Source organism: Brassica oleracea, chromosome C9 (genome assembly GCF_000695525.1).
Source record: "Brassica oleracea var. oleracea cultivar TO1000 chromosome C9, BOL, whole genome shotgun sequence".
NCBI classification, from domain to species: domain Eukaryota; kingdom Viridiplantae; phylum Streptophyta; class Magnoliopsida; order Brassicales; family Brassicaceae; genus Brassica; species Brassica oleracea.
In genome coordinates, this window is record NC_027756.1 from 9,760,673 (window position 1) to 9,779,588 (window position 18,916).

An 18,916-nucleotide genomic window follows, 5' to 3' on the forward strand; every position below is an offset into this window, starting at 1 on the left:
GATATTAGTACAAAATGCTCGACTACATTTATATGATATCATCTATGTAAACTTTATATTTGTATTTCTAAACCGGTTATAGTAATGTAAAGCTGTTGATGAAAAAAAGAAGATAAAAACTGAGGTAGACTTATCAGAATTAAGATCATTAATATGGGGGGTGGTCGGACCAGTCCTTCAATTGGATCAAAACTAAAAACATTGTTTTTTTTTCGCTACCAGAAACATAGTTATAATTTCTTTCTCAAAAAAGTTTTAATCTATAAAATAAAAATAATTAAAAATAAATAAATAATACATATTTATAACAAAGGTAAAAAGGAAACAAATAAAGGGGAAAGAAACCAGGACAGCTTTATATATACGTACGTTGATTTCTTCCGCTCTCTCTCTCTCTTTCATGAGCTAATCGTACAAACAAAATCAGGTCCAAGAATTAGGGCTTTCAGGACAAAACCGAGAACATGCAAGAAGCAGCGTTAGGTATGATCGGAGCCACAGTAGGCGGAGGAGGAGACGAAGACGCAGCCGTGGTGGCGGAGCAGAATAGACAAATGAAAGGTGAGATAGCGACACATCCCATGTACGATCAGCTATTGGCCGCACACGTGGCATGTCTGAGAGTGGCGACTCCCATCGATCAGCTTCCGATCATTGAAGCTCAGCTTTCTCACTCTCATCATCTTCTCCGATCTTATGCTTCGACAGCCGTTGGATTCTCGCATCATGATCGTCAAGAGCTCGACAATTTCTTGGTACGTTAATTAGACTAATTGTTGTACAAATTAGTCCTTAGTTTGATTAGTTGTTTTTTTTTTGTCACTGAGTTTGATTACTTGTTTTGTTCTTTGTTTTTGTTTTTAAGATTGATTAATAATGGAGCAAGAATGAAAATTTAAATTGTTTATCCTTCTTTGGAAAATATGTTTAATAAATTGCCTTTTTTTCAAATGGTTTTTTGTGAAATTCAAGATATAATTGTTAATGATTGCTAGTGGACTAACTATGAGTGAGATTATAAACTTATATCAATCTTGTGTGCATTATGTTTTTAAGGAATTCATGTGTATAAGATCCTTGTGAATTTAAGGTGAATTGTGTGAATGATGTTATGAAAGATGTAATTAAACTTTGTCATTTCCATGCAATTTTGTGTATCTTCACAAAACCTTGACATAGACTCCGTATTATATACACATACATAGGCAGAACGTGTAAATATACTGATTTATCTTTAGGTGGTCTCATGATTATGTGCTAAATTAATTAGAGTTGGTCAATGTAAAATGTCATCTTTGTAATTACATTTAAATCATCTATTTAAATTTGATTATTCTTGTTGGTTGAAGCCGGTTATTTGACTCCATACTAAAATTTGCAACTGCATTAAAGTTGAATTGATATCTCAACTACAGTTTTGGAAGTAATTTGAGATATTAAAAATCTGAATTTATATTTATTGAAATTGGGTAGAAATAAGCTATATAATGATTTAAGCGCTCAAAACACATCACACCAGATGAACGTACTTATATGCGTGTATGCATATATATGGAAATGTTTATTGAACGTAAATGAATTGAATGTTCATATTAATTAATGTATATATAATAACAAAAATTGGATACAGGCACAATATGTAATGGTGTTGTGTAGCTTCAAAGAACAGCTTCAACAACACGTGAGGGTTCATGCCGTCGAAGCTGTGATGGCTTGCCGTGAAATTGAGAACAACCTCCACTCTCTCACAGGTTTTTTCTCTCCTACATTTGCTATTTCGTTACGTAAAATATCAAGATAAATAAATCAAATTTAATCTTTTTGGAATTTATTTATTTTGGTATCTGAATATAAAGAATAATAATTTTAAATAATATATGTATATTGTAAATCTCTTAGATATATGACTTTATAAAAACCATATATATATATATATATATATATATATATATATCCATATAAAATAATTAATACTATATTATATAAAGCTATAAACCAGGCAGAGTGTTCCAAATACAATATAATAACTAAAATTAATTTTCTGTTGGACAATAGGTTATTCAATTTAGTACAAACCATTGAGTTAGGTAGTATCTAAAAGGCTCTTGCTGATTATACCAGTCGGTAAACATAACACATATATAATTTTTTTTTTTTTTTGAGAAAGTATATATAATTAAATGTATGTAGTGGGAGATAGGCCTGAGACGGATCGGATATCCGGGCAATTTTAAGGTATCCGTATCCGGATCCGGATCTTTATCCGGCGGATCCATAATTTTACTATCCTTATCCGGATCCGGGGTTCTCGGATATCCGGATGTCGGATATCTTTCTAAAAATTGTAATATCCGGCGGATATCTGGATCCAGATTTGGATCCTTAAAATAAATAAAAAATAATATTAATATATAAAAAATATTAAAAATAATTTAAAAATATATAATGTTTTTAATTATTTCTATGTATAATATTACAAAATTTACATAAAATTTATATATACTATTATAAAAATAAAAATATATTAAATTAATTAATTTTTATATATAGATATTACTATTTTTGAAATAGTTATTAATAAAACTTACGGATCCGGATATCCGGACTAAAAAATTAAGGTATCCGGATCCGGCTTTGACGGATCCAACATTTTACTATCCGGATCCGGATTCGGACCCTCCGGATATCCGGATCGGATCCGGATCGAATCCGGATTTCGGATAAAAGTCCCAGACCTAGTGGGAGATGATCATGAAGAATATATATAGCTTTCACAACTAAATATAAGATACGGTTATAAGTAATTTGTGCTTAACCTTAAATGATTATTCTAAAGATGTAAATGTTCAAGAGACAATGCCTCCAAAGCCTTGGAGATAATATCAAAGGCGTTAGAATCATTCAACCTTTTCTTTAGAGGATAAAAATAAAGAGTACTTGTCTTGAAACGCAGTTTTTGGAACAGCACTTTGTCACATTTCCACGAAGTAGCCTATTGTGTGTGTTTCATATTTACTTTTTATCATGACAATTAAATATTTCAACAATCGCAACAATGAAAATAATAAAAATTTAAATGTAGCACACACACATTGATGATTTGATGTGGCATGTTTTAAGCAAAAGGGCTTTTGGGCTTAATCCCTCTAGTAGTTGGACTGTTGAAGTAAACATTTTTTTTTTAATTCTGTTGGAGTAAACATATCGTGTAAACTTTCTCTATTCCCGTAGGAGCGACATTAGGAGAAGGGTCCGGTGCGACGATGTCCGAGGATGAGGACGATCTTCATATGGATTTCTCATCTGATAATTCCGGCGTTGATTTTAGCGGCGGACACGATATGACGGGATTTGGTCCATTGCTTCCGACTGAATCTGAAAGATCTCTTATGGAAAGAGTTAGACAAGAACTGAAACTCGAACTCAAACAGGTAAAATATGTTAATGAGTCACCACAATAGCATGTTCAAATATCTACTTTATTGGATTTTTTGGAGTAAAATGTTATGTTTTATTGATTTTATTTACTATTTTCTTCTAATTAAATTTGTCTTTTCTTCGATAAGGGTTTTAAATCGAGAATTGAAGATGTAAGAGAAGAGATAATGAGGAAAAGAAGGGCCGGGAAATTGCCTGGAGACACAACAACTGTCTTGAAAAATTGGTGGCAACAACATTGCAAGTGGCCTTACCCTACTGTGAGTACTATACATCTTTTTATATATATATTTTTTTTGTGTAAAAAAAAAGTGTTTTCACCTATTTGCCGAGAAACACGAGCATTGTAAATAGTCCTTCCCACCGCTAATCAAACCCGAGTGGCGGAAGTTACAGCCGCAACCCTTTTACCAATGGGCGACGTTGGTACATCTTTTTATATTTGTACGAACCAACACCCATATCTGGGTCCAATTATTCGTTTGCGTTTGCATTTACGTTAATAATATTCTATTTATTATAACATGAAACAACAAATGCAAATGTAAACGCAACGAAGCAATCTGGCTCAGTTTGGACACTAAATAGTCAATGCATGCTTTTTATAGCCAACACACAATACATACTCTTTTACATACGAATTGAAATTTACTAATAGTATATAATTGGATCAACCATAGTGACCGTTAGGGTCGGTCATAACATTTTGGAAACTATTCAGATTGAGAACTATGATGTAATTGACAACAACAAATTATATAGTGTAAAAGATCGATGTGATTTGAACAGGAAGACGACAAGGCAAAATTGGTGGAGGAGACAGGATTACAGTTGAAGCAAATCAACAATTGGTTCATTAATCAACGCAAGAGGAACTGGCACAATAACTCTCATTCCCTCACTTCCTTGAAGTCCAAGCGCAAACAGTGATCTCTTCTCACTAATTACTAGTAGTATACAATTGCCACTACATTTACATATGCTACTTACATTGCGCAATATATGAATTTCTTGTATTTAGTAATAACGAGGTGTGATTAAATATCTTGTACTTAGCTTATTTTACATCCCAACACTAAATGGTTTGTGCTTTTAGTGACTTACTTGTTGTTATTGGATTGTGATTCAATATGTTTTACTTTTTACTGCGATTCACCACAACAACTTTCACTTTCTGTCACTTGCTTAAATCAAAGCGCAAACTCAATCTCTCTTTAGTCCTTACTAATTAGTATACATCTTCAAACTAATTACATTGCTTTATCATACATGATATATGCAGTTTATGTTATTTGGTAATAACGAGATGTGATCATTAATATCTTGTTCTCTCTTTCTTTGTTAACAAAAAAAAATATTGTATCATGTTCTTGCTTAGCTTATTTTACATTCGAACCCCTAAATCGTTTGTGTTTTTACTTTTTAGTAATGTACTTCATGTTGTTACTAAATTAAAAACACTATAAATTAATAATGTTAAAACTTTAAGAATTTATTAATTCATAAAATTATATATTTATGAGAGTTATTTTAAATTAGGATCATTACCAAATGTTAGTTAATCAATTCTTAATTATTGCTTTAAAATGTTTATATTTTAAAGTAATCAATAGCATATCAAGTCGATTAAATAAAAACCAGAAACCTAGATACTTAATTTGCAATTTCATTTTATATTTATATCAAACATTATATAAAAAAATTCAGTAATTGAAAATATTTTATAAAATATACACTGTTATAAATAATATAAGAACAATTTTTCTTTTGAAAATTAAAAACAGAATACGATTTGACATAATTGTTTCCTAAAAATTTTAATGCAAAATTTATTACTTTTATTTTCTAGTTTATTTTTATATTGGTTAAAATATGATTAAATGTATAGATAATGATGTTTTTATTTAAAAAAAATTACAAATTAAATCATTTCTTAATACGTGTGAAAAATTTTTTTTGAACAAACCTTCATTACTTCATCAGAGAAACTTAAACAGAGTTAGGGAGTCTTAGCAGTGCAGCCTTAGCCAAGGCATCTGCATCCGCATTGTTTACTCTCGATACACAATCAAACGAAATAGATAAGGAGTTACAAAGTTGAGCAATATCGAACATCACTCCTTGAGCTTCCACAATCTTCTCCTTGTTGTTGATGGCCATCATAAGGGACTTGGAATCTGACCGAACGGCCAGCTTACGCAAACCCAAAGACCTCGCTGCCTTCAGGCCAGCTTTAACCGCTAAAGCTTCTGCAACCAAGGCAGAACCGACATAGCTGCGGTTTGATGAAAAGTGATGAAGAATCCTATTAACGTTATCTTTAAAGATGCAACCAAATCCCCCGTCACTGGAGCCAGCATTCCACGCTGCATCTACAAAGCACTGAGTTTCCACATCTGTATTACGTGCGAGTGGTACCTGCGACCGTTTCTCCTGCGGTGTCTTCACCTTCTCCTTTTGAGCCGTCTGCCATATACTTGTAAGAATTTAAAAGTATGAAGCAAAGGTTATGTTTCTTTACGTCACAATATGAGTCTTGATCATTGATCATTGCTCAATTATTTAGTCAGAAACATAAACACTACAGAAGTATCAACTCTGTTTAGTCTCTACTAGAGACTCTCAATCATCACATGGTAAGATGATCACAAATAAAATCAAACAAAGAGAGGATCATACACACACTGTTCCTTTTTTATTCTATTTTGTAAAATTTGGTAGCAAAATCTCTTAAAAACATTTCAATAGAGAGAGTTATAAGTACAACAAGTAGCAACAATGGAGCCAATGCAGATGACAAGTGATGGTAGAAGAGTTGCATTCAAGAGATGGTTTCTTCCCAAGTATCCTCCCAATGTTATGGTTGCATCCGCCACAACCCTAGCCAAGGTTCCAGCTTCCGTCGACAGCAACCCTCCGTTGTATGTTCCTTTTGATAGCCTCGATGACATTACCCGCGATAACAACGACAGATTCACACCTATTGAGAAAACAAAAGCAGTTAAAAACAGTTGCTTCTTAAAAAGACAGTTTTGCTTATACATACCTTCAAGTACTTCAGCAGCAACGAACATTACTAGACCAGAGATTACGTATTGCGGTACGGTGTAAGGAACAAACAAGTTAAAACTGAAGAGAATCCCGATAAAGACAATGATCTCAGATGTCAAAAGGATTTGCCTGCAAATAGAGACAGATCGCACAAAAACACCATCAATGGATTCAGTGACCAAGAAGCATGAAAAAGCATCTATAGTTTTAGTTTGAGCTAAGGGTTCGAAGAAGTACCTGTCTTCAAACATGTTACTGATGTAACTTCCGACAAGAATGTTGATAGGTAGCACCGTGAGGCCAAGGCACGCCAGGAAGATGGCAACGGAGCTTGTTGTCCAACCAAAATAGTATGAAGTAACCACACTAGACTCGGACAGTAATATCTCCATGGCGTATTTGAGCATGAAGTAGATCAACAGTTGAACCTGACACCACCAAAAACCACACAGCAGAGCTTTCAGTCAGATAAACTTCTATCAATAAAATCAGGAAGCTGATGATGATTACCTTAACAGATGGAGTAAGAAGTCGGTATGCATCACCAAAAGAATTTGCAGGTCTGCGAGAATCTTCTGCCGATTCTTCACTTTCATCACAATCCTCTTCATCTTCGTCTTCCAGCTTGAGTCCTGAAGTTATCAGCAATGGCTTTCGAAGACCTTCCTCCACGGCTGTACTATTTTCTTCTCTGTCTGTCACTGCATCATCCAAGAGAGTCTAATCAAAACTAGTTTCAGTCAGTAATGCAACAGTTCTATACAAAATCTACAAAGTAGATTACTTGAAGTTGTTTCATTCGGGTTGCTTCCTTCTTGTTCCTCTGTATCACGCAATGGCTCTTTGAATGAAATGCATAGCCATACCAAATAGAACAGCCAAGCCACAGCCATAACCCACCCAGGCAAAGTAGACTGGTTAAATGTCAGCTTATAGATCTTGAATTTGATTTGGAGTAAACCGGCGAGCGCAGGACCACAAGCCATTCCAAGAGCACTAGCACTCACAAAACCTGCTGATGCCTGCATTCTGATTCTCAAAGGCACACAATCACTGATGTATCTCCGGTTCACAGCTCTTGCTGATCCAAGCCTGCATATTCAAACGGGTTATAACAAAGGTTTCCTCTTTTAAACGTTTCACAAGAGTTTAAGCTTTTGGACTTACCCACAACAGAGACGGCCAAGTAAGAGAAGAAAAATGGAATTGGCATCATAAGCCAACGCATACATTAAGTTCCCTATAAAGAGAGCAATGCTACTAAACACAAGAGGCTTGAAGTAAGATTTGTTGGACCAAGCGCTGAAATAAACCGATGAGAAGACTTGAGCCACGGCCATAGATCCAATGACAACACCGCAAACCGTCGCTGCAGCTCCAAGGCTCATGGAATAGTCATCTGCTGTAGGAACAATGATGTATGTGTTCACCATGTACAAGAATGTGTTTCCTAAGTTCAGGAGTAACGAGTTAAAATGGTAAGTCCGTTCATCGACAGTGTCCTCTGAAGGAGTCTGCAGATCATCTTGCATGATAAGAGCATGCTGGGCCAAGAAGTTGAGGAAACTCGTTGAGTTCGTTAGCTTGTCCACTGCAGTCTTAATTGCCTCAACCACTGGATCCTGCGGAGATTAAGGACATAAGAAGAATTGACCAAGAGCAGAGGATGTTGTTGTGATATTGCTGAAATGTATTTACCTGAAGAGGAAGAACTGGTTGGTCGTAAATTGAATAAAAACTTCCTTCGTGTTCTTGAAGCTCATGAAGATTGCGAGATATTGCCCCAACAACAGCTCCTACACCCTGTAAATTCCAAACACAGAGCACTCAAGAGCCTATAGATGAAAGTTGAAACCAGTGAAAGAGCGGTAAGAAAAAAAATACTTACAACATGCTTAAACACTTGCTGAAGCTGTGAGTAAGGATGGTCAGCTCGGGTTTTCACGTAGTAGTCGGCGAATCTATAGCCAAACCGTTTGTCAAATTTCTTGAGTATCTTGCGCAGGCCAATGGCGTTCAGCTCAACGAACACCAGAAGCTGTAGAAGATCTCTTCCAACATCTCTGTATGATTCTCGTAGCTCAACAATTTTTGATATGTCAGGCTGCTCGAGAACAGCATCATGCGTTTCCCTCAGTGTGGCTAGTCGCCCTGCAAGCAACCCTTGTTGTTCCAACATGAACAGGACTGTTTTCTCAATCTGCAAGATGAGGAATCGGTTTCAGTATCTAACGGAGTTCCATCTAATCGTCAAAATGGTAAAAGTTTCATCTAATAAACAGAAAGTCATAAACAATGATAAACACAGGACTTTGGTTACTTGTATGAAGCCTCATTTAACTTATAGAGATGCAAGCAAGGTAACGATTGAAACAATATCACATTGACAGTCTATGTATTAACAATAACATACTTGAGTATCGAGCATCCTGGAGAAATCTTTCAGAACATGGCGAGGATGTTGAGATCCGCCTTGTATTTGTTCAGCATATTGCTTCACTTTCTTCTTCATCATTTTGTAATTGATGTAATAGCTACACAGGAATCATCAAAACGTCATTAGCAACCATAATCAGACGATCAGATTATAAACTAAAGGTTTAATATATGGCTAAAACCGAGATGTCATAAGCAGATGCATACCCTCTCCATTCTTCGATTTGTTTCCGCTGCAGATACTTCCCAAAAGCCACCATTTTTTTTATTGTATAAAGCAGAGAGCAAACCTGTGTTAAGAGCCTAAGAAGAATGTGGAGATTAGAACACACCCTGATATCACTTATATAAAGATTTTGCATTTTTTGTCAACTTGAGGAAGCAAACAAATAATTGGTGTGTGGCATACCGAAAATGAATTTTATACAAATACATAATAATCATTCAAGTCAATAGCATTCCAGAACACTTTTTTAAAATAATCCTAAAGTAGAGAGGAGAGAGAAGAAGAGATCTAAGAAATTTTTGACACATTCAAAGCACTCCAAGGCCACTGAGATTTCAATCAACCAAGCCACAAGTAGCTCTACTCACTGGAGCTAACAGAGAGATAGATACAGAGCAGATGTAAGGTATTGTCGCAAAACAGGTTTAAGGAAAGGAAAGAAAGAGTCAAGAAGGTAGCATCTAAAAGGGGAGCAAAACCTCAAATGGGTTGTGGATTGCTGCCCATTATTTAGTGCTCAAGCACACTGCAAGAAATTTTCTAAATAACAATATTTCAAATATACATATAAGAAAGTCAGCTAGTGAATGGCTGGCTCAGATGATACGATCAGGTAGAAACCACTGAAGACAATAATCAAATCAAAAAAAGTCTGAAGAAACAATCAAAACTCAGATTATTCATACTTTTTTTTCACAGCTTATATATATATATGCTTAAAGACTCTTTGCATATCAATTCAGAAAGTTGTTTTTGCTCTCTAACAAACAAGCCGAAGCAGAGAACTTGATTTATAAAAAAAAAGTAAGCTCACAATGTTTTTTTCTTACCTGTATCTATCTTCCTTCTCTCTGGTTTCCTCCTCCTTCAATACAAAAAGCTGATGTCTTCCTTATAACAGATCAAATCTCTGGCAAAAAGATTAAAAATAGTGGGCAAAAGGGGATCAGAACACACGAGCTTAGCATGAAGGAAGGAAGGCCTACTACACACAACAATATATAAATAGATTCTAGTGGAGTGAGTCAATGATAAAAAAATATAAAGCAGCCAATATGATAAACGCCAAAAGGTTCTATAAACTTTTTTTCCTAAGAGGGAGAGGAGGAGTCACATCGAACCTTAGATTCTCTCTCTCTCTTTTTGTTATCTAAAGCAATTAAACGACAAGAATGAACCAACATATATAGATGACCATCAACGGAAGAATTAAGCCTGAAAGAAAACAACGAATCTGGATCAAAAGCTCGTTCCTTTACGCGTTGAATCGACGGAAAAGATCTTACCAAAGGATGGGTTTTTCTTGAAAGCTTTCGATTCTTGTAAAGAGACCCAGAAAGGCGGAGGGATCGGTGACGGTGAGGAATCAAATCGAGAGAGAGAGAGAGAGAGAGAGAGAGTTTCGGAGTAAACAATGTGATGATTAATTTGCATTTAAGTGTGAGACCCAATCATTGAAGACAAAAGAGATAAAATCAAATCATGTGTGCCGAAAGTACTCAAGAGAACACGTTTCTGTGAAAGTGAGCTTTTTCGTTATTATGTACAACTTCCAGGGTGGGTTTTGTTAACCAGCAGCTGAAATGTTTGGGGTCAAATTGAAATAATGAGTTTTAGACGGCTATCTAATGAAATAACTTATTAATGTATCGTTGTTTTGATATTCTCTGTGTGTTACTCGTCAGTCGTTACAAATATTCACAACTTCCTTAGTTATTTTTCAATAATAAATGAAAAGCCAACAACTCGCACGTGTCGATGCGTCCGTTAACAATTTGTCTTTTCATTTGAGGAATCATGCGTGTCCGTATTCAATTTGTATTCGTTCTGTTTTTATAAACTGAGGGAAGTTAAAAGAAAGCAGCACAATTATAGTTGAAGGATTTAGCATACTACAACATTTTCTAATGTAAAAAAACACATTTTCTAATGTTAAACTGCCTGGTGGAAATTAAGTGTTCTATAAAGAATTAGTGCATAGACACTAACCAAAAGTTGGCCTTTCATTTATTGTTGCATAAAAAAAAAAAAAAAAAAAAAAAGTGTCTAGCAGGTACCTTACCACTCAAATTCAATTCTCGATCAAAATGACTATTTATAACATTTAGGTTTCTGACTAAAAAGCAAAACAACATTTTTCGTAGGAAAAAAATTAGCGCATAGGCGTCTAAATATTATTTGCACAGTTTTTTTGTTTTAAAATTGTTCTGTTTATATTTGGATTTACCGTTTGTACGGATGTATAGACACTCTTATAGTCATTGGCTACAATGATTTTTAGAACACAAATATTTTGTGATAAACAATGTAAGTCACAGAAAAAGAAAGAGCTGACAAAAAAAAATGTCACAGAAAAAATTAAAATTATTAATTACGGTCCTTATAGATAGCAATAAAAAAAATTCCAAAATTATTAATTGTGGTCGATATTAGAGATACGTGGGCCGTAAGATATGTATCTTACGGACCAGGACTGTGAAGTCTGTGAACCCCATGAAAACCTTCAAGACTAAAAGGAAAGACTTGAAGAACAAGTTACTCTCAATATATTCTAGCATATTTACATTAAGTGTTTAGGAAAATTATCATTATCTAGTGTTAACATTATGTTAATGTTACCACTATATATATGCGTATTGTATTCTCTTATTAAACACAACACAATAATAATCATATTCTATTCTACTTTAGATGGTATCAGAGCATTCGATTCTTAGGGATCTAAAATAAAGCTTCCGCAAGTTTTAAGCTTTTGATCATGCTTATCATCGGTGGTGTTGACGATGAAAGAGATGATGGTGCCGAAGACGATCCAGATGATGATGAGGTGAAGCAACATAAGTTTGAGTTTGTGTTCACGTGATCAAGTTCCATAAAGTCAATGGGGTTTGTTGGATTTTAGTTTTATATTCCAGTGGTTTTTTTTCTTTTTTTTTGATTTTTTTTATTTGTCTGATTATTTCTTGGTTTTAGTCGGGTGAGTGCAAGAGAATACGAGGGTTTTAGTAATGCTAAGGGTTTATGATTTCACATGGGTTATTTTTGTTAGAGATTTTCTATAGTTTAGAATTTCTCAGAGTTTATGTCGTATTGTTTTCTCGGTTATAGTTTAACCATTACGGGGGAGTTCTAGTAGAACGCTTTAGGTCAAGTTGTTTAGTCCAAGTTATGGACCGTTCGAGTTAAGGACGATTGTTCGTGGAGTTGCAGTTGCGCCCACAGGATGTATTTCCATTGTCAAGCCCAAAGAAGAGCTGAAGTTTTCATCCCTCCTTGTCTAAGTTGAAGTTTATTCCCGAAGGAATCTACTGATTTGTTTCCCTCGACATAGTGTCCACGACATACGTGGTCTGCTTTGTGATTGCAGATTTGCGTGTTGCATCCCACGTTTGTCGTGCGGGGGAGTATTAGAGATACGTGGGCCGTAAGATATGTATCTTACGGACCAGGACTGTGAAGTCTGTGAAACCCATGAAAACCTTCAAGACTAAAAGGAAAGACTTGAAGAACAAGTTACTCTCAATATATTCTAGCATATTTACATTAAGTGTTTAGGAAAATTATCATTATCTAGTGTTAACATTATGTTAATGTTACCACTATATATATGCGTATTGTATTCTCTTATTAAACACAACACAATAATAATCATATTCTATTCTACTTTAGAATCATCTCAGCAAACAATAATTTTATGATAATTTACCTCAAAAAGATAAAAATGCATGTATGATGATTTAGATTCTAGATATCGCCTTTAGCTTTGAGCTTCCAGCTTCTAGAGGCCATATACTCGTATTCTCTTACACAGGTCCACAACTGCACTTTCTTTTGTTATGGATATACAATGACTTCTAGATGAATTTTTGTTTTTCTTTAGCTTCTTTCTGCTCTTTATATATACTGAATTAAAAGTAGAGTTTGGTGTGAAAAGACTATAGCGACACATGTCGTGAACCCATAATGTCATTAGACACTAGGTAAAAGGTTTTGTTCTCTTCTCTGCTGTCAGGGAACCTTAGCAAATCTAATGATAAGATTTAGCTGCGAGGACCAACGAAAAGCACATATAATGACTGACATTTGTAAATAATGTTTCTCGAGTGCAAGTACTATATGCTTTCCAAATGTTAGCAAAAAAAAAAAAAAAGTACTATATGCTTTTAAAAGAAAATTGCACCTTCTTTTTTTTTTTTTTGAAAAAAATAGCATCTTCTTTATTTACTTATATGCACACTAGGACTGGACATTCGGATCGGTTTCGGTTCGATTGATTCAGATTTTTGAATTTTCGGTGTTATCCTCATAAGTCCCATTCAGGTTTTACTAATTATCAGGTTGGATTCGGTTCGGTTCCTTCCAGGTTTGGTTCGGATCGGATTGTAACCAATGTTTGAAATCGTCTAAAAATATATTTTTAAAACCTCAAAAATTGATTACTGTTTTTAAAAAATATAAAAATTATTCACAAATCTAATTAAAAACTAGTTAAACTATCTAAATTAACTAAAAAGTAATCAAAATAACAAATAAAACAAACTACAAAAATATTTTGAATACTCTAAAATATCTAAATCACCTTAACATATATAGAAACATTAGCATATTTAACTAGTTTCAGATATCTTCGGATTCTAGTTTGGATTTCGGTTTGGTTCGGGTTATAACCAAACCCCAAAGTACTAAGCGCATAAGTCCCGTTCGGATATTTTTGTATAACAGTTCGGATCCGGTTTCGGTTTTTTCGGTTCAAGTTTAGATACGTATTTCGGGCTGGGGTAAAAACGCTCATGCCTAATTCACACCGTGGAAGTGTAAAGTGTCGTTAAAATTACTTTGGGTTGATCAAGTTAAAATCACTTTGTGTTGATCAAGCGAGTCACCATCTTGAAAATTGCTCTCGATATCGACTATTAGAGATACGTGGGCCGTAAGATATGTATCTTACGGACCAGGACTGTGAAGTCTGTGAAACCCATGAAAACCTTCAAGACTAAAAGGAAAGACTTGAAGAACAAGTTACTCTCAATATATTCTAGCATATTTACATTAAGTGTTTAGGAAAATTATCATTATCTAGTGTTAACATATCTTACGGCCCACGTATCTCTAATAATGATGATATCAATTTTATGATTTAATAACAATGAAATGTTAATTTCTCTTACTATCATGATTTAGAAACATAAAAAAGTCTTATGCTTTTGACTACTTAGTCTCTCTTGTATATAAGCACATATGTAAGCACTGAAGATGAAGAAGATTGAATTCGGTCGTCTTACATCCCACATCTTTCAAGATAATGATTAAGTGCATTATCATTATTCTAGCAGACTAAACCCCCAAATGATAGTGATTGACAATTGTAATTGACAATTGTATTGAGTTTTGGTTATATGGTAAAAAATATATTTAGAGTCCAATAACTTTTAATAAAAAGATAACTCAGCCTCAAGAATATATGAAAAAGTATTATTTAGTTATATAAAAAACAATTTTGGTATATATACAAGATTTGCCTCCAGATCCATGAAAATTAAAGTCCAGATCCAAAATTTGTGACAAAAGAATATATATATTAACAAAAATGGAAAACAAAGATCAGTATTGTTGATATGTTCAAAAAATGGATCAGTATTGTGTTCAGTAAGAAAAAATAAAGTTAATTTTACCAAAAATAAAAATAAAGTTAATACTTGATATATAAAAACTAGCTATAATCCACTTAAAAGACAGTAAAGATACTAGAATAATAATTAAAGTAAAAAATATTTACACCAGGAGGCAGTTTTCCAGTTTATTATTTCATGTTAAAGACAGTTTCAACTACCAACGTATTTTTTCTCTCATCTCAACACATTCTCTCCTCTTCCCAGCGTATGAAAACCCCTTGCTACCCTTTTCTATTATCTCTAATTGAAATCTAACGAAAATTCAAAAAACAAATTATGTTTTTCGCTTTTTTTTTTCCTTATATCTTGAATTTTTTTCTTGTTTTTCTCATACAATTTTTTTTTTTGTAAAACAAATCATGCTAAGAAGAAGATGAAGATTAAGATGAAGATAAAAACACATGACGATGGAGTTCGATTTTGCAACCTCTAGTCGGCCTCATATAGAACCAGTAGAAGAATAAGATGAGGAAAGAGACGGTGACAAAATTGATGATGAAGACGGACGACAATGAGAACAAAAACGACGACGGCAAGGATGACGAAGGTGAAGGTGAGGTATGATTCTGAGATAATAAGTTTGTATGGAATCATCGACATCAACGTTTGGAATCCTCGACTCATCTTCCACCGTGGATTTAACCATCGTTCCGGTGATGGATAGATAACTCTGATGAACTCAGTTTGTGCCTATGCTCTCGGCGAAAATTGTTGTCGTTGGTCAATATCAGTTGATGCTCTTTAATTCCAGTTTCCCTCACGCCTCCACTCTCCAATGGTTGTAACCGTTGTGAGAACGATTTCAGAAGTGGTGATGATGTCTCATTGCAGGGAAGTTTTGCATCCAGATTTGAAGACATATAACTTCTTATTTGCTAACAAGAACCTTGTAAAGATTACATCTTTGCAATATTAATGTTCATCATATGAATATACTACTTATGTTAAGTTTTTTTCTTTTATTGTAAGAGAAGTTCACATATATTGTAGGTAGTCCATATTAGATTGGTTTGAAGTGTCGAACCAACACAGTTTTTCATGTGTGGACTGTAAATATGTGTACATATGGACGTTTGAAATTGTGTACACGTGACAAAAATTCTTGATGAGAAATTGTGTACACATGCACGCATACACCCAACATCAATATATACAATATGTTACACCTAATGACGAGATAACAAACACTTTCAATTGTCCCATATTTAGAACATGATCACGTTTTGTCCCACACTGCTCCAATTTATATTCTGATCAAGTTTCTTTTGCTTGTTGTGTACGAAAGTGTGCGATCGTCACACATTTCATTTGCATTGTTCATTTCATTTGTATTCTCTAAATCATTACAATGGATGAATCTGAAGAGAATTATTTGACATCCCATTGATGCAGCCCAGTGACTCTTTGTTTCTATATGTGCACTCCCATCATAACCTTAGAATGTTTGTGCGGTTCGATTATATGTATTCCATGCCTCTCTTTTTTCACACGAGCTCTATAAAAGCAGTATCGTACATCCACCTTTCTTAGACTCACTGTTGGTTTAACACCATTATGTATACGTGTACACCGGCTAGGCATGTCCACGTGTACACTGTATAGGCATGTCCATGTATAAAATTTATATGTGCGCATGTACACTATATAGATAAGATGAACATGTATAAAGATAATGTACACATGTACACTAAACGAGCATGTACACATGTACACTTCATAGATAATATTCATTTAGTGTCCACATATTTTATCGAACAGTTGACATGCGTTTTTGTTTGATTTTTTAGAAAAACAACATCATTTCCAGTAATGTACACAAATGTAATTCAAATATACACTTACTTTATTTTTAAAAAGGGACAAAATACAATGTTTTATTTAAAAATTATAACTAACTATAATTAAATGTGTATGTAAAACATAATAAGTAAGTCTGGGTGGTTCAGCGGTAATGTGCTTTGCTCTTACATCTCTAGTCCCGGGTTCCATCCGCGGGTTAACTCACTTTTGCTAAATTTTAATATTTTTGTAAGGATTGGCAATTTTGTAATAAAGTCATCTTCTTTAAATTAGTGCTTCCTACGATTTCTACAACTCCATCTCGGAGCCGCCATTGATTTTCTTGATGAAATCTTTATTTTTCTGATGATTTTATCTCTAAAACTTGCAAATGTTGTATAAACTAACGGGTTATAGTCAAAAGACAAACAAAAGCAAGTATTCTCATAATTTTAGAGTTTAACAGATTATAACCAAAACGCCATGGCCCGTTTCAATCATTTACACTCCTCTCCCCCAATTTTCCGGTGACCAAGCCCCCGTTTACGAACAGAGTACACCAACTTATCTTTCCCGTCGTAAGCCGGCATCTCCGACGATTTCTCTGGTTTGTCAAAAAACGTATGAAAAGTTTCGTCAAAAAAAAATTTGTAGGTGAAATTAAAAAAAAAAAGTGCTTTATTGTTTTCTTATATTTTAAAATCCAAATACATTTAAAACTAAAACATAACATAAAGGCAACAAAATAAAAGAAGATATGATTTAGTTTGTTGTAGTGAGGGGAAAATGGGCATTTAATTCCGGAAGTATTTGAAATCGGCAGTTTTAATACTTAAGTATTGCTTGCGCATATTTATTCCCCAACTAATAGTGGACTGCGCAAAATTGGGAACAAAATAGTCAACCGTTAACTTATGAACGGAAAAATAACGGTTTCAGTCAACTTTTTAACGGTGGAATATTTTAATCATGATTTTGCGCAGTCAATGATTAGTTGGGGAACAAATATGCGCATATAATACTTGAGTATTTAATTTGCCGATTGAAAATACTTAAGAAATTAAAAACAACACTCTTTTTTTTGAGAAAATCATAATTTGAAATATTCTCAAGTTAGATATAACCAATTTACGAGAGTTTTATCTATTAGACAATTATATGTTGTACATTGGATCTCTACTTTAGACGATCATGTATAATTATATGTACTTTACACATTCATATATTGTACATCAGCAATACAATGCAAATGTAATTATCTTATGTTATTTTATATGCTTTTATAAACTAAATAAATCATTTTCCGGGATTAAATATCTTGTATATTATTTCAAATTATGAACCTTTCTAACTATGAATAATTTTAAAAATCATCTAAAGTGATATAAACATGAAGTACATCAACAATATGATATAACTGTAATTATTTTGTATTATTTTATATGTCATTGTAAAAAATCAACAATCTATTTCTAAAGGTAAATATCTCGTATAATGATTTTATTTAACTTGAAAATATTTTTACTTATGTTTTTTTTAAAGGGATTGATGTTAGTGACTTTCAATCTTATAAGAAATATAAAGAAAAAAATGAGTTTTTAATTCCTCAAGTATTTTCAATCGGCAAATTAAATACTCAAGTATTATCTGCGCATATTTATTACCCAATTAATCATTGACTGCGCAAAATCATGATTAGAATATTCTACCGTTAAAAAGTTGACGGAAACCGTTATTTTCCGTTCATCAGTTAAACGTTGACTATTTTGATCCCAATTTTGCGTAGTCAACTATTAGTTGAAGAATAAATATGCGCAAGTAATACTTGAGTATTAAAACTGTTAATTTCAAATACTTCGGGAATTAAATGCCCATTTTCCGTTGTAGTGAGGGGGTAAATTGGTAAAACAAGAATAATAAACTAATTCAGTAGTGAAAACTGTCTTATAGTGTAACAAAAACATAGGAACTGACCTTGAGTGTTAATAACTGTTAGAGTAATAGACTCATAACAACCACGTGTTTTGTAAAAAAAAAATGTAAAGTTATTGTTTGCGACAAAGAGAAAAATTACCAGCGGCGTTATTAAAAATCAAAAAGTGAATGATTTTTTCTTATAACAAAGAATTATAAGTAAATAAATAAAACGCTCGAGGCAAAAGACATGTAGCCTCGTGATTTATATGACCATACCATTGAATATAAAGAGAGAATGATTTTGGGGTCAAAATGATATAAAGAATTTAGTCGGGCATCTATGAAAAAACTACTAATGTATTGTTGTTCCGATATTCTCCGTGTCGTTACTCGTTAG

The 18,916-nt window shown here is 33.7% G+C and overlaps 2 protein-coding genes across 4 annotated transcripts; one reads left to right on the top strand and one right to left on the bottom strand.

The window, feature by feature from the left end:
- Positions 1–346: 346 nt before the first annotated feature.
- On the top strand, positions 347–4,569 carry LOC106313685 (homeobox protein HD1). The gene is made up of 5 exons (XM_013751573.1): positions 347–755; positions 1,631–1,751; positions 3,232–3,431; positions 3,567–3,698; positions 4,228–4,569. The coding sequence occupies exons 1-5, from the start codon at positions 465–467 to the stop codon at positions 4,366–4,368; spliced, it is 885 nt and encodes a 294-aa protein (XP_013607027.1). The 5' UTR covers positions 347–464; the 3' UTR covers positions 4,369–4,569.
- Positions 4,570–6,080: 1,511 nt separating this feature from the next.
- LOC106318579 (SPX domain-containing membrane protein At1g63010) lies at positions 6,081–10,616 on the bottom strand. 3 transcript variants are annotated; one of them, XM_013756616.1, is made up of 13 exons: positions 10,438–10,616; positions 10,273–10,366; positions 9,982–10,061; positions 9,133–9,228; positions 8,903–9,023; positions 8,378–8,689; positions 8,188–8,292; positions 7,657–8,111; positions 7,274–7,581; positions 7,000–7,190; positions 6,727–6,917; positions 6,485–6,618; positions 6,081–6,418 (listed from the first exon to the last, which is right to left on the bottom strand). In XM_013756616.1, exons 4-13 carry the CDS (start codon positions 9,183–9,185, stop codon positions 6,180–6,182), a joined length of 2,109 nt encoding a protein of 702 aa, XP_013612070.1. In that variant the 5' UTR covers positions 9,186–9,228; positions 9,982–10,061; positions 10,273–10,366; positions 10,438–10,616; the 3' UTR covers positions 6,081–6,179. The 3 variants fall into 3 exon arrangements, with proteins under 3 accessions (XP_013612070.1, XP_013612072.1, XP_013612071.1); XM_013756618.1 differs by lacking the exon at positions 10,273–10,366; XM_013756617.1 differs by lacking the exons at positions 10,273–10,366; positions 10,438–10,616 and having other exon boundaries at positions 9,982–10,216.
- Between the last annotated feature and the right edge of the window lie 8,300 nt (positions 10,617–18,916).